Here is a 23,251-nt window from a genome sequence, read left to right on the forward strand (position 1 = left end):
ATTAACTAGAAAGCTTTAGCGCCAAATTAATATTAAATCATTCAGATTTATAAACTTGCAAGCATGACATGCATGTTTAGAGACGGAGATAGTATAGAAAGATGAGATACATGACATGTTTGCATTTTTTTTTTCACAGTAGTAAGATCATTATAACCGACTCCATTGAGTTCACCGCGGATCAGTATTCCATTAAATATAATTTATTTGAAAATAAATTAGTGTAATAATATTATTGCAAATTTATGAAAAATATAATACTACCGATGAGAGCCATCGATATCGATCACCAAGTGCATGCTCGCTTCCAATTGCAATCAAAAAGGACAAACAAATGAGCACGTTCATTAATTATTAAGGCCATGTTGTACGTACATGATTAGTCACTATATAAATATTAAAGCTTGGTTTGGTGGTGGTGGGCCATTTCTAGCACAACTCAAAACTCATTACTAGGTGTGCTGCTTTTGTTTGCCACGAAAGACTGATCTTTCTTAAACTTCACTGTTAGGAAAACGATTTTGATGTGATATATTCATATATCTTTCAGGGCAGTCACGTCACAATTTTTTTAACATAATGACAGCAATATGTGATATATTGATGTAGTATTTATTAATTTATTCAAATTGGAATATATACACAAATTTAAAGAGTATTATTTTTAGAATATAAGCCTTCCAACAAATATTGGTCAAAAAAAATTCACTCAAATTTTCAACCTATGTATATAAATATATAATTACCTGATCACTGCTCCAATTTATGTTACTCGTGGCATGCAAGCGAATATTCGTCAGAAAAAAATCCCAAATTAAATTACGGAAGAAATGAAAAGTGGAGGAGGCTTTATTCGATCGAGTTCTGTGAGATGAATCAGATGGCTATGTAAAAAGTATATTGGATTCGTGATCTACTTTTTGTACCAACATATAAATATTATCATTTGGAGAAAAAGATCAAGTTTCAATTAAAGTTGAAATGATTCGACTCCAAAGCAATGCATGACTTTACAGATTTATATCTTATATCTAAGGTCTATCATCTATATATATAATATGGATTACGTACTAGCTCGATGGGGTTTAAACTTTGTGTTATGCATGTGGCGGCTTTGACCTGTAGTCAGTGTTGTATGATTGTATATGCCTTTCAAAACCAAGATTCTGTTTATTTCTTTGCAACTCGAAAAACTAAAGTCGATTCCAGATTTAAAGGTAGTCAATTCATCATGTAAAAGTTGCGAGACGAGTGGATCAGTGTATACTTATATGTAAATATACACACACAAATTTAATGTTCTTTTATTAAACAATTTAATTAACATATTATATTGTCATACTAATAATTCAAACAAAAATCATCCTCATCATTAATCTAAATTGACATAACATAATAAGCTAGCTGTCTAGATATAATATATCCAACTATTTAATTAGCATCATATTTAACAATTTTTTTTATCGATCAAAGCAACATATTTAACATTAAGGATGCTAGTTTGACATTACATACTAATATTGGGTCATAATGTGAATTTATTCTAGAGTTCATGAGCCATAAATTAAGAAGAAAAGTTGAAACTTGGCAGATTGCAGGAGTCACAGAAAATATTCTGCCAGCTTAGCTAGAATTAATTGATAGATATATAATATATCAAAACTATTTTACAGTGTTCATGAGCCAAAGGTTACGTACATATGATAGTACTTCATGTACTTTGAGGTTTCAGATCTGTTCAGCCCCTTTCTAAGCCCACTTACTGGCCACAGATCACATTATGCAAACCACTCTCCCTACACCCTTAGTCACACCATTCATTAATGTACAATTAATTTTGCAAACCTTAGTATATACTGCATGCATGCATGCATATATTTTAATTTCCTTATTCATAATCACTGCGCAGATCATTGGCTCATAATGCCACGTGGAACAACGTGACAGGTCAGCGGTTTCTTCATTTCGAGAGACAGCCTCAAGCACTCCGAAAGGTCTACGGGCTCCGCCGGAAACCACCTGAATTGCTGCAAAAGCCTTGCAAGCCACAAGTGCACGGTGGCTAAGCCCAATGCTTTGCCCGGGCATGCCCTACGGCCCGACCCAAATGGCGCCAGTCTAAGATCCGAGCCCATTATTGACACGTCCTCTTCAATGAACCGCTCCGGCTTGAATACCAACGGGTCCTCCCAAATGGATGGGTCGTGGGTTATGGCCCACATGTTGACCATTGCGGTTGTGCCAGCTGGAATGAAGACCTTGTCCACGTGGACATCGTGGACAGCCAAACGGGCCCATGATAGTAAAGGGCCTGGAGGGTGCATCCTGAGAACTTCCTTGACTATGGCTTGGAGATAAGGCAGGTTTGGAATGTCGGAATCTCGCACGTGCCTGTTGTTCCCTACGCACGTGTCAAGCTCTTGTTGTGCTTTGGCTTGGATGTCTTGGTGCAAGACCATCCTTGCCATAATCCATTCAAGAAGTATAGCAACCGTGTCTGTCCCTCGAAATATCATTTCCTGGATAAAGTGATCACAAACAAAAAGAAAAAAGACAAAAGGAAATTTAATTAATTTATGCACAAAAAATCTTATGTTTGTACTATGACATTTAAAAACCAGTAGATTCTAAGCATATCGAAATTCTTTACGCAAACAAAGTCTTAATATTATATGATTAAATTACTATGTGGATGTCCCCCAATTTAGAATCTTAATTAGTCCTATGAAAAACTGATAAATACAAAGATAGAACGTGGACAGCACAAAGGAGTGTATATATGATATGGTTGTGATCCAGCTGGCCTTGTATATATATGGATCATATATATTTACCTTGATCATATTCCCAGAAATAACTAGTACTACTGTACTCTACTTAAAAAAAAAAGAACTAGTACTACTGTACTGGATATGATTTAATAAAAGTAGATAATAATCTAATCCCCTATATATATATTTTGGTCATCAGTACGTCTCATGAGTCATGATGGGCCATGTAAGATGTTAGGGATCCTAAAAAAAATATATATATATATATACATATATATAACTTAATTAGGATGACGGGGCCTAATTCAAAAAATTTATCATTGAGAATCTTCTGGTCAAAAACCAAGTTATAGATAGTGTACGTGGGAGCTAGTTATATAGTAGCTAGAGGCTATGGTGTTGTGTGACTTATGTCATATCCAAATCTTGAAAACTTTAGACCCACTTTTTCTCCTGAGATTGACCACATCAGTCAACAGGTTTTGGGTAAATACCGTAAATGTCATAAAGGCATACGAATTATAGGGAAAAATATCCCACATAATCATTGAACATATATTACTCAAACAAAATGAAAAAGAACTAAACCATTCCAATATTGTGTGAGACAGAGAAATTTTTAAAGTAAACTATATGAGAAATTCTAATGACAATAGACGATTGTCAGTATCATGAATCCTTTTATAAGTTTCACATATATGAATACTTGACAATTTTCTACATGCACATCAGTATATATAATAAAATAAAATTAGATTAGATTATTATAGTGCCTCTCACATCTCTTATAGAAATGATACTTGTATAGATCAAATTTTTGTGAAAAATAAGATTAGTTATTGTATCTCATATAACGAAATTAATTATTATGACCATAATTATATGAAACCAACAAACATGGGATTTGGGACCACAATTATATGGGAGTTGGAAACTTGGAAGTTGGAACCAATTACATATATCTGAAAAACAGCCACAATCAAGCAACTGTGAGAACAATTTAGAAGTGTGTGTGTGTGTGTGTGTGTGTCTGTGAGAGAGAGAGAGATTGCTCACCCACAAAACAGCCACCATGTCTGAATCACTTAACTTATCCTCTTGAGGCAAAGCTAGCAAAGCACTAAGAAAGTCATTCCCACCACCACCACTCAACTCATCTCCTGCTGCACTTTTTCTCTTCCTCACAATTTGACCCACGACACAGTTTACCTCAGCCGCCAATTTGTGACACTTTCTCTTCACACCGTAAAAGTCCAAAAACCCAAGAGGAAAATAATCCTCCAAATTAAATCGCGAAATTAAATCATACCCTTCTTTGACCATAGAATGCAAAGTCAACGTTATAGAATTACTGCTCATACCCTCCATTTCTAAACCTACGCAACTACCAAAAACACTCTCGAGTATGTTAGTCATTGAACCCTGTTGTAGTATTCCTTTCAAACCCACTACTCTTCTCTCCTCCATCTCCTCCCACGCGCTCGCTACCATTTGGTCAGCCACGCGCTGCCTCAGGGCCTCCAGGCCCGCAATTCTCCTCGGGGAGAACATGTGGACTGCTGCTATCCTGCGCAGGTGGCGCCAATACGCCCCGGAAGGGGCAAATCCTATAGCGCGCTCGAACATCAGCAAGCGAGCCGATTGCTTTATCGGACGGTCCGAAAACGACGACCCTCCAAGGATTTGCCTAGCGGTCTCCGGGTGGCTGCTGATGACGACACGTGTCGTGCCCAGACTGAATGCCATGAGCCTCGTTGCGTTGAAGGAAGCTGCAACGGTGGCCAATTTGCGATGAACAAGAGGGCCCATTTGGTGGGGTATGAGGCCCAATATGGGCCACCCTATTGGACCTCGGAGGAGTTTTGGGCCGGAGATTGGGTCATGGTGGTTGGTCCATGCAAAGCCTCCGGGGACAAGGGAGTGGTTGAGAAAGATGAGGAAAACGTTGAAGGATGAGAGGAGTAGGAGGGTGAGAGCCCATGGGGTTTGGTGTAGTATTGTTGTAGCGGATCCGAACCAAAAGACTAAGATTGAAAGGTTACCAAGCATAAAGAGTTTCATAGTTTATTTGAAGTGAAATGGGAGTGATGATAATTCACAAAGAAAAAAGCTAGGACTGGAATTGCCTACAAATGGACATTTTTCGTGAGGATCGCATGTGGGGTGATTTGTATATATACTAATACTATGCATGTGGAAACTTGCTTGGGTTAAAGCTGTTGTCAATTTGCTAACCAGGGTTAGCATACGCAAGCACAACACTTCTTTTCTTTTTGGCAAAATCTCACTGTCAAGTCTTACAGTTTTAATGCTGTATTATTTCATGATTTGGTTCTTTATATTATATGACTCATGGCTATTCTATATCATCTAAAACTTAAATCATCTATAAGCTTTTGACCATTATTAGAAAATTTTATGGAATTTGTAGCCCTAGTGATTAAGAGCAGGGAAAAAAAACATATTTGGTCCTTGTGTTTTCAAAATTTCACATTTGGTTCATATATTTTATGTTTTTTGCAATTTAAGGACAATTTTAACAAACTCAAATTTCAAATTTTATTTAAAAATCAAATTGAAGGTTACATACATGAGTTTTTGTCATTTTTTGAGTAAAACTCGCAAGTTAGTTAGTTTTAATTTAAGAAAAGTTTTCATTTTGGTTATTAAATGTCTTTAAATTGCAAAAAATATAAAACACAATGACTAAATGAGAAATTTTGAAACCACATGGACCAAATTTGTTTTTGAGATAAAACACATGAACGAAATTTTAATTTTTTTTTTCCATAAGAGTATTTATTCCTACCTTAATTTTTTATAGAGATAATTAGCCTTAGGTTATTTAGAAAATCAGTTTTTAAATGAAGACTGTGGGTGTTAATTTAAAATTTATAAGAAAATCTTTTTAATTTATAATAATTTATAAAAAAATTATTTTAATTCATAATAAAGTTCTTTTAATTTATAATAAAATATTTTTAATTTATAATAAAGTTCTTCTCCAATTTGAAGGGTATTTTCTCTCCTAGGGTGTAGAGTGAGTTTTGTAGAAGCCGGCCCAAAATTTGGGAGTTAAAACCTAATATAAAGCCGTCAAAGAAGAAAAATAAAATGACTTAATTAAAAATCATAAATTACTATCGGTTTTAGTCTAAGAAAAACTCATAAAAAAGACTGGACACTAAGTTTCCATTTTTTTTGTATAAAGAAAACAATCAAAAATCCACATCTACCATATATTAATTTCATAAAACCTATATTCTTTGGTTAATTCATAATATCAATGTTTCAAATTGAGGGGAAAAAAGAGAGAACATTTGACCTAGTATTTTTGTCCCCATTCAAACTCCACATATGCCTGAATAAATTTTCCACATGGTTTCACGTCGAACCCATATTTTGGATCCACGCCTATCACATAATCAAGATCACAATCATGAACCGGACGAAGACTTTTCTTGACAAACTATAAAGGAAAAAGGATCTAATTAATATTGCGTTTAAAAAAATTCAAGACAATAGCTACTGTACATATTCATTGCATTTTCCCCAATTAGTCTTTATGCTTGGAACGGTCAAAAAGCATATCATATGACATAGCATATATATATATATATATTACCGCAAAGTCTCTTGACAAAGAACGGACATGAGTATTTTTATGATATTTTGTTAATTTTTAAGTTATTTTTTACTGGATTTAACATGTGAGGGTATAAGGTTTTATATTTTAAAATATAAAATTATTGTTTAAGGTTATATTTTAAGTTTTAACTCTCGAATTTTTTGCGGTAGCCCAAAATTTGTGAGTTAAAACCTAAATGCTAAGTGAGGAACGGAAACTCAAAATCATAAAAGTTAAAAACCAAGGAATAGGTCTTGATTGATAATTTATACTCTAAATAATTATATCTTAACAAGTTTAAGATCAAATGGTAAAAAAAAGCCATAAAATATATGCGTCTGTCATTTAGTTAAAGAACAGACGTTCTGCAAAAATAATTTATGTATATGTTATATAGATAAATGATCACTCGCTCACTATAAAGCGGAGAATTCTTCACTCACGTAATCACCCGCTCACCACAGAGTGGAAAATTCTATGATCATGACCGTTTATTTTTTAGGTCCATCCTTAAGGGTTGTCTCTATAAAAAAATCAGTTAAATTGATAATTGTTTGGTCCTTCAAACTTTGCAAACAAATATAATTCGTTAGATAAGATTGAAATGATGTTGACAGTAATACATTGGCTAAACAGTTTTCGATTTGACTGATTTTTTATAAGGATGATCTTTGAATGATGCCCTAAAATATAGACGGTTACGATCATTAAAATTTGTTTATTGGTTGTTAGGTGAGCAGAGAATTTCCCGCTCTATGATGACTGAGTGATCATTTCTGATGTTATATATATTTATATATATATATATATATATATAGAGCATGTGTGTTCGATATATTTTGTCCGTGAAACACAAGTAATGAATGTTCCATATATGGACGAACCCAAATTCTGAACCTGCAGCAGGAAAATATTTCCCAGTACAAATTGTCCCCTTGCAGTCTTGGACATATGTTTGAGACCCATGTATTAAGTATTAACCATGTGAAAAGTAAAAGCCAGAAGTCCAAAGTCTCTAGACATTTAGACAAGCAGCTGGCATGCATTAACACCGCCTTGGCAATTAGCCCAACTGTTTGCACATCACACACACACTTACTTGGGAAGCGACATCCTCCTCCTCACCTTTGAGGGCACAGTTCAAACATCAAAATTGTGGTTTGGGCCGAACTCAAAATTGGGAAATGAAACATGTTACATTGTTACGTGGGTGGATTGACTCTGGTTATTGAAGATGGCTGGGTTTTAACCCTTTCCTGGTATGGTCTGGGCCCAGCATTTAACCTGACCTGATCATTTTGTAACACTTGGGGAACAATCCACTTTATACATTGTGCCCGGGTAAAAACTAACCTATATGCGTATACACTCTTCAATTGTCAGGAAGTCTTAGCAGCATATTAGGATATTAAACTTTCAATCTAAACCATGCATCTAACCTAATTATTGATTCATTTCTCTATATAAAGATAAAGACATTTGACCTATAACCTAACCATCATTAACCATAGTCAATCATACAATAATTAAACGATAAAAAATACTTATTTATCTTCCCAAAAAGTTTAATTAGTTTAGGATTAAAACAAAAACATAAAAAAAGAATAATAACAACCCATTCCTCCATACCCGATCTGCAACCCCACCCCTCCCTCCCTCTCTCTCTCTTTTATTTGTCACTTGGTCCAGAAATTAGAGGCAACCTTGCAGTTGCTGCTTGCAAGGGATGGAGCTTCAACATTTTGGTCATAATAAGCATCCATTGATGTTCAAGAAAGAGCAGACCCACGGCTAGTTTTTTGCAATGGGTGCGAGGAACCAGTGCATGGACCTAGCAGAAATATGACTTAAAAATATAAAATGGGGTATTTTTGTGCTTTGAATCCCAACCAAGGACGAATACAAAGCCTGACAGCTCCTCCACTCATCTGAGCTATAAAAATATGAATGGGCAATCAAAAATTCGAAAGTCTAATTGAACAGACATTTGCCATAGCCAATCTGACAGAAATGAGTTTCAATTTGGAGTCACTCCAAAAGCTGCTCCTCAAGAAAGCTGTCTTTGCCAAAGCCTCGCTTTCTTCCGAACAAGCTCGAACCATCAAGATTTATTCTCATACTAAACTCTCCTCTATTTATATTTATTTGGTTTTCCTTTTCGTATGCAATTAGATGACTTGCTGTGTAAATCTTTTATAGCACATTTGCTTTCTTGTATTTTAGTTGGCTTCTTTTTCGTTTTGGTAATTTTGGGTCTCGCTATAAGTTGGACAATGATTATTCTCTTTGTTTTTGAGAATAGGTGGTAATTGAACAGATATTGCAAATGGTAGAACATTACTCTACGCTTAAGATCTAACAAATTTGGATACAAGTATGACAACTTAGACTCATGCATGCATGTAACAAGAAAAACGAGATAATCTCAGCTCACACACATGGCGGTGGCGACATGATTTACATAATAAATTAATAATGTCTCTCTAATACGAGAAAATGTTGATACAATTTGAAATGAAAGCCTTGCTGACCATTCACTAAAAGAAAGAAAATAGATACTCCTGTAGGGGCCAACATAACAAATGTTCATAGATCATTTTGTGGAATGATTCAGAGAGTACGTACACAACAAAGATCCCTCTCCCTTAATTTAATTCCCAGACACATCCATGCGCAATATAACGAAAGGCTTCTAATATTTTTATCGGAGCTTGGGAAAAAGCAGAACCTATCCAGCAAGATGTGTGTGTATATTGTGCAAAAGATCCACTGTAAACTAACTGTGACACACTTTGATTTCGTCACATTTAACAGAGGCCCCACCACCAACTAAATAAGCCCATTTTGCAAGAGGAAATTAATTCAGCCGACACTAACATCCAATAGCTCAATATTTTTCGAACAATATAATCACATGTTGCTCTCATTCAAAAAGCATCCAATAACATTGGGACCTATATAGCCAATGCTGCATATTATCATACACACACAATATTAATGACCAAAATTTATTAAATTAAATCCCACAACATACAGCTAAGGAAGACGCGTGGATACCTCTCCTCCAACAAAGTCTCAACACACTTGGAAATTAATTAAACATCCTGAGGACTCTGCTTTGTTGAGAGTATGGCAGTGAAATACTAAACAATCAATAAACTCTGTATGATTTGTCAGCTTCACAGCTCTATTGGCGAAAAGAGTGATAATAATGGCCTATGAGGAGTGTTAAAGAAAGCTAATCTAGGGCAGAGACCACAAATAGGATACTCAACCAACAGGGATCGATCAAAGAGGACCCTCTTTAAACAAAAACAACTCACAAAAAGTAGCCAGTCTTTTGCGGCAGAAATATATTAGATATTCCCCCTCAAAGGCTTTAAGGCTTTACTAGACCCTTCCGGGAAGCTCTCTTAGAATAAAACCTGAAAAGCCAAGCAAAGTGGAATGCCTTGCTAACTATTGATGCTTTAAACATTATTTATTAGGGCCTAGAGAGCATCTTTTATTTTTCCACTAATGGCAAGGCGTCCAACACGAATATGCCACCTTAGTCATTACTTCATACCAATAATAGAAGGTAGTAGGCTACTAGTTTATTAAAGGAACAACTTCTTTAATTATTAGACATGCATTATAGATTCTACATCATATCATTCCCTTGAAACCGTCCTTCAGTTACCAACTCAACCAACCTCTTTCAGAACTTTTTACAAACCCATGATTTAAGAAACAGGTTCTTCTTTACATGACTTCCTGTAAGAGGTTTTGTTTACCAAAATGAAACATGTTCAAGTCCATCATCACTACCTGCATGCATATGATACTTTCAAAATATTGATGATTTACGTGCAGAGATAAAAACCATTCTAACAACTTCAAGGCAACAAACACATCTATAGCAAGGGCAACCAGAATATGAAAAACAATGACAAAAAATAAAACCCACTCACTAAGTCTATAAAAGAGTGGTGTTAGGTTCTTTAAAGAGTTTTATAAATAGTCTTACATAAAGTAGCATTTACCAAAACATTGCAGGAGATCGAATTGCAAACTTATTCTTAAAGAGGATATAAACATCAATGTTTCAATGAGAGTGGAGCCCAAACCTATTCTTACTAAGATTTATACACTAAGAAAAATCATTACTTTGAGGGTCAATGATTATTATTATAAAAAAACTGAATGCTTGCAGACATGATCTTTGCTAAAAGAGGAAAGAAGCTGCGTTGCCTAAAATTTCGTTCCACCAGAGACCTAGTGCCGAAATAAAGCACCACAATATATAAAGTAGGCCTCAGACAGATTATCCACTGCTTTATTTCTAAGAATTTTGTGCTTCACCACTTTTCTCAGCTATATTCTTTCCTGTTCTAGGTACGCCCTAATAAATCTTAGGCTGGGTAGGAGTTATTATTAGCTCGGTCCCAGTGTAGTCAATTATTAAGGGATGACACAACACGTTCAAAGATCAGAATTGATTTGAGATTTCACAACAGAATGAGTATGAACTATGAAGCTAACTTAACTTTGCGTCTAGTGTTGTTATTCACAACCTGTCAAGTTCTCCCACTTCTAAATAATGAATGTAAGTTTAGCCAATTAACTAGTAAGAAAGCCACATGGCCAAAAAAAAAAAACTAGTAAGAAAGCCACTACAACTTTATAGGAGCATATTTCCATAGAAGTGGGAGATTCTAATATTTTATCGGCAAAATTGTTCAAAAAGAAGATGCTAGTATTTACTCCTAAACCCTTCAAGCAGCTGTGCTATGTAAAATATGGCACACTTCCTTTTTTCTCTGACCTAATTTAGCGTATAGAAGTTTCAGACTAAATATATAAATTTAAATATTTACCACTGATAACTTCTGTATGTGTGCAGGTCTGGGACCCCACGTATATATAACTATAAGCACCAGACTATTTGTACAGTGAGTAGTGCGGCTAGTGCCTATAGTCCATGTACCCCCGAAAAGAATAAGAAGATATCTTTTAAAATTTAAACAGGTTATTTTCTTCTTTTTTCTTTTTTTTTTCAGAAAACATTTAATCAAGCGTGCAAAGGAACATTTCAGAATATAATGAAAGTTTAAACAAAAATAGTATATTATAATTTTTATCTGAAATGAATATAAGCATATTGCAAAGATTAAACATTTTAAGTCCATTAATTTCACTTCCTACTACGGTCAAATACTTGACTTGGAGTCCACTTAGATCTGTCATTATTATGATAACTCAACAAAAGAAAGTAGTAACCAAGTATTTTACCAAATTAATTGCTGGGTACTCAACATCGCTTTTACAATTAGTTTCAGGTTAATAATTGATCCATTAGTGGAAATCTAAAATGTACAGTAGCAGATGGGGAAAAGTGGAAAACCCAATTGTTCCTAGTCATGTTAGTACTGTCATAACACAGTATTTAGCTGAATGAAAAGGCATATGCTGAATGTCCTGGAAAGTTGTAGTGCTCAGGTTATTATGAAAAGAATTTGTATGAGAAAGGCCACTCTGCATTCGCATGATTTCCCTTCATTTTTGTGTGTGAATAAACCTAAGAAGAGGAGTTAAAGTTCCAATTTCCAAACAATAGTTTGATCAAACCATCATGCATCTCATCTTAACTCTCGAGTGAAACAATAAGACAAGAACAACCAAAGAGTTAAGACAAGAAAATGCCCCGAATCCCGCCTAGTTAAGACAAGCAGCCACAAATTTGGAAAGTTAGAAAATGGCCCAAATCATACCTAAGGTCTGACAATAACAAGGATGTGTATGAGAACCAGACAGCTAAGAAGTCTACAAAACAAGTCCGATGCTCCTTGTCAAAGAGAACACCCCAATTCACGCCTCATTGATGATGCTGGAAGAGAATGATCACCAAAAGCAGCAAATATGAAGTATTTTTGAAGCGACTCTCCTAAGGACCACTAAAGTTTGTAGCTGAGATGATTTTGCAGCCGCTAATACTCAAGAGCAATATCTTATCACCTAAGTTGGCAACCTCTACCCAACAATAGAGGAATATATTTGTTCTTTTTAGTCTAGTGTATTAATTGGCTAGTTTTCAATTTACCACTTAAAACGTAGATCTTTTTTTAAAACAAAGACTCTAAACCAGACCCGCCTGGCATACAGATATATCATACCACCAAAAAAATATTTATAAATACTGAGAAAATCTCTAAATGATATATCAGAAAGAAAGGCCAAATAGCTAGATAACTTAATGATTACATATGCAAACCAACCAACAAAGACTAACCAATATTTGTAAGAGAACGAACAAATAATTCATATAAAAATGGTATTCCTAATTAAAATAGCAACAGAGAAATATTTATGGTCAAAATCAACATGTAGTTAGCATACCACATGATTTACTTGAATTACTACAACTCAACCAAATGAATATTCTAAAGAAAATATTAACCTTCAACCAAATGCACTGGCAGGGTTACTTTAGTCATAAGATATATAATGCTTATCTTGAGGGTGGTGGTGGCATGTTGGATTTCGCCATTCCAACCCATACAACAATGCCAACAGCAAGGATAACCCATCCAAATATGTCATACTTGAGATCACTGCTCTTCTTCATCTTGGAATTCTGTAACAAAACAAACATTTAATTCTCAAGTTGCAATGAACACAAAATGAAGCTTTTTTTCATCTACACACTAAGAAGCTTAACCTATCCAAGAAAAACTTATGCCTGCACCCATAATCATATATACATAAGGAATATATGCTAGAAGTAAACAAAAGGGAATAATGAACTGATATTTAAAGTAATATAATGCACTTGTTTCATTTTACAAGATTTGTCTTTAGACATAATTTATATTTGTTCTGTGTGTGTGTTTACTGTTCACGGTTTGGACAACCTATTAATTTATAATCCTAACTCTCACACACCACTCAAAATTGAAAGCTATATGCATGCATAAATATGTTTTCATCTTTCACTATAGCTATAACCATGACACCACTGGATTAACAGCATCCGACAGTAGTTTTAGATCTTCATGAATTGTCAACCAATCAGACCCCAATTTGACAGGTGACAAGTCAAATCAAGCTGTAATTTGATCCACAAATGAGAATAAATGTAACATGGTTTAAATCATGATCAGAGAGGTAATAGTTCAGCCATTCATTTGTGTTAAGGATGTAGACTTCAACAATTCCATATCATATACATAACTGGAAGCACAATGGTTACCAAGATGAAGGTGCCTGTAATTGAGCATGCAGGTCCCTACTTAATCATATAAATAAAAAATAAATTGAATAGATAATATAACTGTAAAAGAGGAAAAGGTAATATTAAAGGAAGAGTTCTTAAATATCTCAATCCAATACAATTTAATATCAATAATAATTAGAACACAAACAGCTGACAACCAATTACAGAGACATTCCGGATCAAGGTAATGACAAAGAAACATGTTGGAACAAGATGCACTCAAAATAAAGTAATAATTTGAGGATCTAACCTTTGCACCGGAGGAAGTAGTAGGTCCTCCACCCAGAGTCTGTTGACCCATCCCCTTATGAATCTCCATGTGCAACTCTGGCGCCTAGGAACATGGTCAACAATTACCTCAAATTAATGTAGAATCAAATTCATATGATTACATGAGAAGTAATATACCAACAAGAAGAAAAAAAATCCTAAAAGTTTAGCAATTTTTTGGTTCTGAACAGGATAAAGGGGAAATATAGGCTAATAAGAAAGAGATTACTGGTTTACTAGAAGCAACATAAGCATGCCATTGTCCTATAAATTATATTGACTCATTACTTGCCCTCTTACATGCAGTGGCAAAACCCCTCTTCTGCCACAGGTTGTGACTATGGTTAGTCAAGACTCGAATGTCAACCCCCCAGCCTTGTTTCTGCTGCCAACAGTTCACAAAACTGGAAGTGTGCTATCAAATATATCCACCACGAACGTAACTTTGTGGCTGATGGGTCTACTAATTTGGTTTTAGAATTAAGTCTGGCCCGCACTTCTTGGGAAAAATCCTCCCCAACCTCTTATCCACCTCTTATGGGGTGACTTAACTTAGATCACCAGGCACAGGGTGTTTGGGCTTAGTTTGGTTCTATGGGCCTTTAACCCGCATTGTACCAAAATTCTACTTGGTGGGAAAGAAAACCTCTTGCGCCCACCCATGCCCAACTAAATATATCCATGTACGGCTGCAAGTTAGCATCTGTAATCCTTTAATTTGAAAGTTGCCCTGGCCCAGCCCAGTTTTGAATTTCATAAAAGTTAAAACTATCATATCCCCACAAGACCACCTTTTAACTTGGTTACCTATGCACTTCCTCTTGTCACAGTGTTTACATGTTAGGTCACCAAAATAATTTAATTTAGACATTCTGATCAACCATTGTGAAAACTCTCACTTAAACTCAGTAGCTAAGATTGCCATGCAAACTGATAGACCAATCTAAGAAAATTTCACTATACACCTGCCATTGAAAATAATAGTAACAATACCTTAGCTGTGACTTCTAAGGACTTCTGATAAAGCTCGTTACCAGGGTCCTACAAGAACAAGTCCATTGTTAATCTTCTCTTTGATTCTAGCATTTTCACATACAATAAATTTTGAAGGTTGGGATACACCATATATAACCTCATCTGCAGCCTTTTGGAAAAACTCAGACGCCTTGTCGAAGAAAGGCTTTGCCTCATCAAGGTCAGGGGTCAGGAATGCGAAGGAGGTGTGAGCATTTCCTAGGCACCATAGAGCATCATGCTTCGTGGGATTTATTAGCAGAGCCTCCTCCAACTTTACAATGGCATCTAAACAAATTCCATGTTCAATTCCATTATTATTACGCAACATAAGTTGCGATTGAAATTTTAATGAAAACACCAATACAGCTTCTAGTTAGGGTTTATAAGAAGCAAAAACATACAAAAAAAATAAAAATAAAAATACCATTAATCATGCTCTTCGAATCCGCTACGCTTTGAAACTGTGATAGTTCAAGCAATGCTCCACCCCATTTGGTTAAATTCTACATCAAAATAAAAACAAACAGTTGGTGTGCTTGGTAACTAGGTAATCATTGACAAAAAAGAACAGCAAAGAACACAGATATGATACAAGTCAAGGAGACAGAGGGAGAGAGAGAGAGAGAGAGAGAGAGAGAGAGAGAGAGAGACGAACATCGGCATCGAGAGGGTTCTTGGCGTAGTTAGCTTCGGCAGATTTGCGAGTGTGCTCGAAGAGCAAGAGGCGATCGAAGTCGTCCTGAGAGAACTGCATGGCTAGGGCTCTGGTTCGGGTGAGTGTCGGCGATTTGGGACTCAATCTGCCGCGAAGGCTCGCGCTTTGGGGCTTAGGGTTTGCACTTTTGCTGTGAAAACTGAAAACCCACTCCTTGTGCGACACACCACGGCAATTACTTGAACCGCATTCTTAGGCCTTTCTCGGTTCGCACGTGTGCAATCTTCTCCCACGCGGATCCCAGAACAGTTATTTTATTTTTCTACTTTAGTTTTGTTTTTGTGTTATTTTGGTGTACGAGTGTACGACTTTATGTATGAGAATATCTAGGGCTGGGTTTTTCTACCGATTTACCGAAAAATACCGTTGCCGTACCGGTACCGTACCGATCGGAATGGTATTTTTTTTGAAATTTTCGGTAGCGAAGTAAATACCGTACCGTACCGACTAAAAACGGGATCGAAATAGTATTGATATACTCATACCAACAGTATACCGATCCGTACCGATATCTCTTTTTTTTCTCCTATTCTCTTATTCTTCTTCTCTGGTTTCAGATTTGCAGAAACCTTCTTCTTCTCTTATTTTTATTTTTTTTTGGCATTTGTCTTTTCAGCCTCCTAACACCATCTCAGACCACTGCCTTATCTTAATTGAACCCTCTGTATTATCTTCAAGGTTTCAAGATATTTTTGTTGGCATTTCAATTAAAATCGTAATTGAACCCTTCTTGAATCTTAGATTAGAAAAAATCAAAAACCAAAAGAAGAGAAGAGAAATACCTGGGTCAGTGAGTGAGGCACTGAGGCTGTGAGGCTTAGAAGAAGAAGATGATCCCAAGAACAGCCACAAGAAGCTCAGAAATGGAGATGAAGCTTGAAACTGGAAGAGGAAGAATTGAAGAGATCTAGAGAAACCTACAGGAGTGAAGATTGAAAACTGAGAAGTAGAAGTGAAGTGTGAGAGAGAGGGGATTACACGTTCAGATGTTGGTTGTTTGGGTGGGCTGAAGGTTGGGCTTTTGGGCCTATAGAATAAAAATGTGGAAGCCCATATTTCATTGACCTTGACTTTAGAGAAATAGAAGCCATAACTCATAGTCACAGTGGAAGACTGGAAGTCAGTCGCTACCCCAACAACACAGACATGGAGATGAGTTTCATACCTCTAGTCTCCGCCTGTTTTCTTCTGGCCTCGTCCTTCACCTATGTTCACTCACTCTCTGAGCCACACCTTCTCGAAGTTCACCCTTTACTCCTAACACCTCTCTCTGTTTTATCTCTCTCCCGCTCTCTGTCTTCTCAGATTCCTAACAACTTCTCAGACCCCTACCACCACCATGAACTCCACCAGAAACCATCGTCGCCTCCCTCTCTCCATCTTATCTCTCCCCATCTTTCTGTCTTATCTCTCCTCCTCTCTCTGATTTCTTTAATTTGGTTGTTGATGTTGTTTTCGGCAAGCTCAATACCGCTCCGATGCCGCCATTATCCGACCGATACCGAAGTGAACGGTTACCGCCTACCATCGGTACGGTATCGGAACCAAAAACTCTCATCTCGACTCCAATCGGTCGGAATTCGGTATGGGTGTTTCGGTACGGTAACCGTACCGAACCCACCCCTAAGAATATCCCTTAGCATGGCTTAACCCAGGAATAAAATTTTGTTTTTTGGGGTATGAAAATTTTCACACATGTCCATCAAGTTTTCGTCAATATTTTGTCGAAATAAATCAAAATAAACCAAATCAATCAAAATAACCCAATAATGTATTTGCCCTACACTTTAAATGTCTGTAACTTTTAAATCGTAGCTTTGATCGATGTTTAATTTGTGTTTATGGGCTTGTGGGCCCGAGATTTGTCCAACGAGTTTAAGTTTGAAACCAAAAGCCCAATAAACAAAAAATTAACTTTTGAGTCAAGTCTAATTTAAAATAATAATTTATAATTGATCACAGAACCTTTTATTTTTCAAACAAATCCCCAAAATGTTTTTAAATAAAAATAATAATGGGAAAACATTTAAAAATTTTCCCAACTCTCAAATAAAATTTAGGAATAATTCAAAAAAAATTTAAGACCTCACAAAGAGGTCATAGGAGTTTGCTACGACAAGAAGATAATTCGTTATCCATCATTTTTGGCTCTATGAGGGTAGGAAGTGATAATTACAATTATAGGCAAAACCCTCTAATATTCTATCCACCACATATGTCTTACTCGATTGATTATGATAGTAGCTCATGGGCACAACAAGAGACAAACTCTTCAAATGAGTATAACTATGGGCAAATTCAACCACAACAAGTTCTTAATCCATACGGTTGGCATGTTGAGAATTATATGCAAAGTTATACAGGAGAAGTATTTTGAGGTGATAATTCTTCGCAATACACTTACTCTGGACACAAAGACAGTGGAAATTTTGAACCTGCTAAAAACTCTATGTGGTATTGAATACTTATTTAATTAATGATTTAATATTATAATATAAATAAATTTGAGGTGTTATTTATATAATTATTAATTAGTGACTCATTTTTTTAACAGTATTTACCTCCAGCGCGCATTATATTTACCTTACATCATATGAAACCTACTATATAATTTAGTTTCTTCACTGTTTTTTATCTATGTAATAGATAATATATTAAATAAATATATGATTAAGTTTTATTCAAAATTTATGTATTTTTATAGCAATTTTCGTCGTTTTTGTCTAATTTTGACGAAATCAAAATTTTAATCGAAATTTCCGCGAAATTTTCTCGAAACTGAAATTTTACTCCTTGGGTTTAACAAATTAAAGTTATGAGTTTAACGAATACATAATGTTACAACAATATAAAGTTATAATTCTACCTCTCATTTTTTTTTTTTTATAGAAAACCAATTTCGAGTTTTAGTACTCACTCTTCTAAATTAAAAAAAAACACACACACACTTAGAAAGAGCACTCGAAGATTCAACTTAAAACTTAATAAGGCACCCTTTGCTCAACGAAAACCATGACCAAAATCCAACAAATGATGCCTATCCATATCTAAAGATCCAAAGTTTGAGTTCCGTGGAGAACTTTGGTCTAACACCAACTCTAACAATTTAGGTTCGAGTTGAGACCACTTTGGTTATCTAGTTGTGTTGGTGCAACAATTGAGTTATCTATTTCTACCCAAAAACAAACAACTAAGACCATCTTGTACTAGAAAAAAAAAAAATTGAGTACTCTCTTTGTACCCAAAAAAGAACAATTCAGTGCTCACTTTGTACACAAAAAAAGAACAATTTAGTGCTCTTTGGACCATTGTTAATTAGACGTCTATGCACAAATTGAACTGTAAAGGATAGTTCTTTTGTATTTATTTGCAGTGCTAATGAAATCCAAGTGGAATTAAGAGATAGGTCCTATAAAGTTTGGACATAAACGCACACTTAAGTAACTGACATATCATCGTCACATCAGTTGATAATCAAAAGTTAGTGCCTCTAATACCACTTGTTATTTACTAAATTGGAGCAAAATAGGCACTTAGTATTTAAATGTCAGAATTTTGTTTCCAATTTAAGTGAATTGGTTTATTTTTCATCACATTAAGGGTATGTTTGGATCGTGAATTCCTATGCATTTTTCAGGGAGAATATAATGTAAGATTTATATTCTTATACTTGGTAATGCTAGGAAAATAAACTAGGAATTACTTTTTTATTTTAATTTCCATGTTTTCTTTGTGCAAAAATAGAAAATAAAAATTGTCTAATTTTTTAATTATATTCTCATCTATTATATATATATGGCTTGTTTGGCAGTAATTTCCCAAGAGGGGGGGAAACAAAACCCTTGCTTCATATTGGGTTTCATTTTTCTGCAATAAGGACATCAGATTCACGTGGATTATGAATTGATTTTTCTTCCCTGTACTTATCAAGCATGAGAATGAAATTGATTTCCCATTGGGGGGGCTATTCAGACCACCCAAATGTGCTGAGTTGACCACCCCCTTAAATTTTTACCCATTTTTGCCCATTTTGCCCCTGCATAAAAAAAAAAACTCACCCCTCCAATTTTGGCCGGCCACCACTCCCAGCCCTCCCCGCCGCCGGCACGACTCGCCCAGCCCTCCCCGCCGCCCGATCTCCCTTCTCTCTCTCTCTTCCTTCTCTCTGCCATCTTCTCTCTCTCCCCTCTGTCTGCCTCCCTCCCTCACCGGACCACCATGAGTGGCCGGTGCGACCCCCGATCTAGAGGTCTATGGGGTCGCGCTGGCCACCCATGGTGGTCCGGTGAGGGAGGGAGGCAGAGAGAGGGGAGAGAGAGAAGATGGCAGAGAGAGGGAAGAGAGAGAGAGAAGGGAGATCGGGCGGCGGGGAGGGCTGGATGGGTCGCGCGGGCGATGGGGAGGGCTGGGTGGGTCGCGCCGGCCAAAATTGGAGGGGTGAATTTTTTTTTATTTATGCAGGGGCAAAATGGGCAAAAATGGGTAAAAATTTAAAGGGGTGGTCAACTCAGCACATTTGGGTGGTCTGAATACCCCCCCCCCCCCCCTTTTCCCATTTTGAGGCCTCAAAATCTTGAACTAAACGGGCCTATAATAGTTTTCATTAGTATAGGAAAATTGGTTGTTAATAACTTAATATGAGCCCACTTAAACAAACATGACGTGGCTGCTAATCGAAGCCGAAAGCAACACACAGAAGTTTCAAAGCCCAGCCCAGCCCAGCCCAGTCCACGGATTCACAACTAGGATTTGTTTAATTTTCTTCTTCTTCTTCTATTTAAGGGCAGAAAGCACCGAGCGATTCATTCCCGCTATATTCGAAACCATATCATAACCCTTCATTGAGGCAGAAGCTACACAGCCGCCATGGTTCCTCTCCACCTTTTTTCTTTCTTTGAATCTTCTTCTTTCTCTTCCTCTTATGCAAAACTGGTTTAGTTTCATCATCTATACAGCTTCAAATGGATTAACCATGATTTTTTTATTTCAGGCGAAGCGCTCCAGAGAACCCGACAATCCCACCAATTGTAAGTCCTCTTTTGTTCTACGGGTCTAGATCTTATCGATTTTATTATGCGAATATCAACTGAATTGCTTTGATTCTTTTTTCTGTTTTTGGTTTTCATGGCAAATTGTTATGATCTAGTTTTAATTTGTATTTTGTTTCTTTCTTTTTTTTTCTTTTAGCAAGCCGATCTTACCTCAGCGTTCATTTCAAGGTATTGTTATTATGTTTTGCTTAGCAATGTATTAATCGCTGCGAATTAGCTTTTTTTTTTTTTTTTTTTTCTTAGCAATGGAAACGCATTCTCTGAATTTCACATATATGAGATGAAGTCATGTTTGATATGTACGGGTTGAGATTTCATTCCTTTGCTGTTCTTTGTTTCCCTTGACAGATACGGACAGTGAAAGTTTACAATATCTCTGTGAGGGAATGTGAATGGGATGAGGAAATAGAGAAATTCTTTTCCTTCCCTGGTGTACTTGACTATATTGAAGCATTCTGGTTAATTTTCTTTCTTTCTTTCTCTTCTTGGGTTACTAATCAGGATGGAGATGGCTCATAATATTTGTACACTAAGAAAGTTGATATTTTTTATATATTCATTGCAGCGACACTGAGGGCAGACCTCTGCATGCATATGTTACCTTCATGGATCCCATAGCAGCAGAAATTTCAGTTCTTCTTTCGGTGGGATTTACTTCGATCTCAATGCATTAATTTTGAGAGCCACCTTTTTTTCTTCCTTACCTTTTTTCTAGTTGCTTAATCATCTAATGATTGCTGATTTTCTATTGTAACAATTTGATGGTAACTGGCATCAAATTCCCCCCAATTTGATTTTGTATTGGGATTTGGGTGGAATTTAATATTCTGATTACATGAAAAATTGTTACAACCTCTTGTTTTATTCATGAGTTTTTTCTATTAATCTCATATGATAAACTTAATTGTGTGTATCTTTCAGGGAGCAACAATAGTTGATCAGCCCGTTACCATAGATCTGGCTCCAGATTACGAGCTGCCAGATTATTTGGCTCGAGCAAAACCAATTGTCAATGTAACTATTATTATTTTCTGAAGGCATCTTTTCCTATGACAATGTTTATATAATTGATTGTGACACTGTTGATTGAATTGTGCAGATGTCTCCTGAGGATCAGGCTCGGGCTCGGGCTCGGGTTCGTTCTCATGCTCGGGGTATGGCACAGAGAAGGGATGATTATGTAATTTCTGTTGGTGGTGATCTATCTGCTGTTCAATCTGCCCGAAATGCTGAGGATATTGTTACTATTATGCTAGTCGCAGGCTTTACTTTGGGAAAAGATGCAATCAGCAAGGCAAAGGCATTTGATGAGAAATACCAGCTTACTTCCGCTGCATTAGCCACAAAACAAGATGGAAATGGAGTTTTGGATCGAATTCAGCCTTCAATTCAAGATTCTCCAACCTAGGGCCAGGCACCATAAGAATTATTCACGAATTAATGCAGACATATATATCTATTAATCTACACGGATATGAGTCACTGATTAGTTAAGTGCTTTAATTTAATTTCTTTGAGTACTAACTATGTGCATTACACTGTTTGGATGCGAAACTTTTAACTGGAATTTGGTGATATACAAGATTTTGAAAATCCAAATTCAGTAAGTACCTTGTTCGGCAAATTAGAAATGGAATTTTGTAAATTCTACAGATTTTAAAACGAAATTTGAAGGAGTTCAAATGATGCCTAAACAAGTGTTTTTAGAAATGGATGGCGTCCAGTAAGGAGGGGTAGACTGTCAGTAATTAGAGTTGGAATTGATCATTCTGGTGTAATTTTATCAGTAAAAGATGGAAACCAAGATTGAACATTCTTGAGTTGATAGGTCCATGGAGAGAAATACAGCCTAATCACATATAATTATATAAAACAAAAACATACCAATCTAAAAACCTTGTCCCAATTTGTTTATATCAACAACTAGTTCAGCCCTTTACAAATGCTCATAAAAGAGTTTTATATAGGAAAAATAAAACTCAACGAAACTGGGAAACAGAAATCTACTATGACCAGTACGTAAACGTAAATTCAATAATACAAATGCAAACAGAGTCCTAAACATAGTAGAAAATAGAAAATCTCAAAATTACCCAAAACCTTGGTACTAAAAATTATTAAAAAATTAAATAGAACTATGCTGTATATGTATTTTGCATCATTCATTAAACTGCTGTGAACTATACACCCTGACTATAGACTAGGAACAATCCAAAAGGGTCGTGAATAAACTCTGCACAAACTTGCTATTTTGTATTTATGATATGACTTTGAAACTTTAGCTTTCAGGTTGTATAATAAGAGCATAATCATGTTCTATATCAATTCTTCTTTTTTCCTTTCCTTTGCAGCATGATTCCAAGAAGATGAAACATCTTTAACGTACGCGAACGATGTTGACGAAATCAAGCTTTTTCAAGACCAACTCTAACAGTTGTGGTTGGAGCTCATACCACTTTGATGCTGCACTAGTCTTGGTGCAACAGTGGAGTGCTTTCTCAGCCATTGTTAATTGTATTTACGTCTGTTAATGGTCTCTACTCT

The 23,251-nt window shown here is 36.0% G+C and overlaps 3 protein-coding genes across 4 annotated transcripts; 1 reads left to right on the top strand and 2 right to left on the bottom strand.

The window, feature by feature from the left end:
* Window positions 1–1,643: 1,643 nt before the first annotated feature.
* Window positions 1,644–5,015, bottom strand: LOC147294717 (cytochrome P450 78A5-like). The gene is made up of 2 exons (XM_086231613.1): window positions 3,828–5,015; window positions 1,644–2,519 (listed from the first exon to the last, which is right to left on the bottom strand). Exons 1-2 carry the CDS (start codon window positions 4,830–4,832, stop codon window positions 1,911–1,913), a joined length of 1,614 nt encoding a protein of 537 aa, XP_086087739.1. The 5' UTR covers window positions 4,833–5,015; the 3' UTR covers window positions 1,644–1,910.
* A 5,051-nt stretch (window positions 5,016–10,066) lies between these two features.
* On the bottom strand, window positions 10,067–16,578 carry LOC147294718 (mitochondrial import receptor subunit TOM20-like). Of its 2 annotated transcripts, XR_015120426.1 has the most exons (7): window positions 15,597–16,578; window positions 15,366–15,444; window positions 15,057–15,226; window positions 14,918–14,965; window positions 13,905–13,988; window positions 12,839–13,015; window positions 10,067–10,209 (listed from the first exon to the last, which is right to left on the bottom strand). XR_015120426.1 is itself a non-coding variant. In XM_086232622.1 (6 exons), exons 1-6 carry the CDS (start codon window positions 15,693–15,695, stop codon window positions 12,890–12,892), a joined length of 606 nt encoding a protein of 201 aa, XP_086088748.1. In that variant the 5' UTR covers window positions 15,696–16,577; the 3' UTR covers window positions 12,600–12,889. The 2 variants fall into 2 exon arrangements, 1 of the variants encoding a protein (XP_086088748.1); XM_086232622.1 differs by lacking the exon at window positions 10,067–10,209 and having other exon boundaries at window positions 12,600–13,015; window positions 15,597–16,577.
* A 3,893-nt stretch (window positions 16,579–20,471) lies between these two features.
* Window positions 20,472–22,200, top strand: LOC147294719 (binding partner of ACD11 1-like). The gene is made up of 7 exons (XM_086234329.1): window positions 20,472–20,525; window positions 20,647–20,683; window positions 20,844–20,875; window positions 21,056–21,165; window positions 21,273–21,351; window positions 21,629–21,721; window positions 21,807–22,200. The coding sequence occupies exons 1-7, from the start codon at window positions 20,523–20,525 to the stop codon at window positions 22,113–22,115; spliced, it is 663 nt and encodes a 220-aa protein (XP_086090455.1). The 5' UTR covers window positions 20,472–20,522; the 3' UTR covers window positions 22,116–22,200.
* The last annotated feature ends 1,051 nt before the right edge of the window (window positions 22,201–23,251 follow it).

Source organism: Dryas octopetala, chromosome 2, assembly GCF_963921425.1.
Source record: "Dryas octopetala chromosome 2, drDryOcto1.1, whole genome shotgun sequence".
In the NCBI taxonomy this organism is placed as follows: domain Eukaryota; kingdom Viridiplantae; phylum Streptophyta; class Magnoliopsida; order Rosales; family Rosaceae; genus Dryas; species Dryas octopetala.

Excerpts from the sequence above, each read along its gene's own strand:
- LOC147294717 (XM_086231613.1), bottom strand. The coding sequence starts at position 4,832 with ATGAAACTCTTTATGCTTGGTAACCTTTCAATCTTAGTCTTTTGGTTC. Across the intron at positions 2,520-3,827 it reads ACATGGTGGCTGTTTTGTGG|GAAATGATATTTCGAGGGAC; the intron begins GTGAGCAATCTC and ends CACTTTATCCAG.
- LOC147294718 (XM_086232622.1), bottom strand. The coding sequence starts at position 15,695 with ATGCAGTTCTCTCAGGACGACTTCGATCGCCTCTTGCTCTTCGAGCAC. Across the intron at positions 15,227-15,365 it reads TTCGAAGAGCATGATTAATG|ATGCCATTGTAAAGTTGGAG; the intron begins GTATTTTTATTT and ends GAATTTGTTTAG. Across the intron at positions 13,016-13,904 it reads CTACTTCCTCCGGTGCAAAG|AATTCCAAGATGAAGAAGAG; the intron begins GTTAGATCCTCA and ends GTTTTGTTACAG.
- LOC147294719 (XM_086234329.1), top strand. Across the intron at positions 21,166-21,272 it reads GACTATATTGAAGCATTCTG|CGACACTGAGGGCAGACCTC; the intron begins GTTAATTTTCTT and ends TATTCATTGCAG. Across the intron at positions 21,352-21,628 it reads AAATTTCAGTTCTTCTTTCG|GGAGCAACAATAGTTGATCA; the intron begins GTGGGATTTACT and ends TGTATCTTTCAG.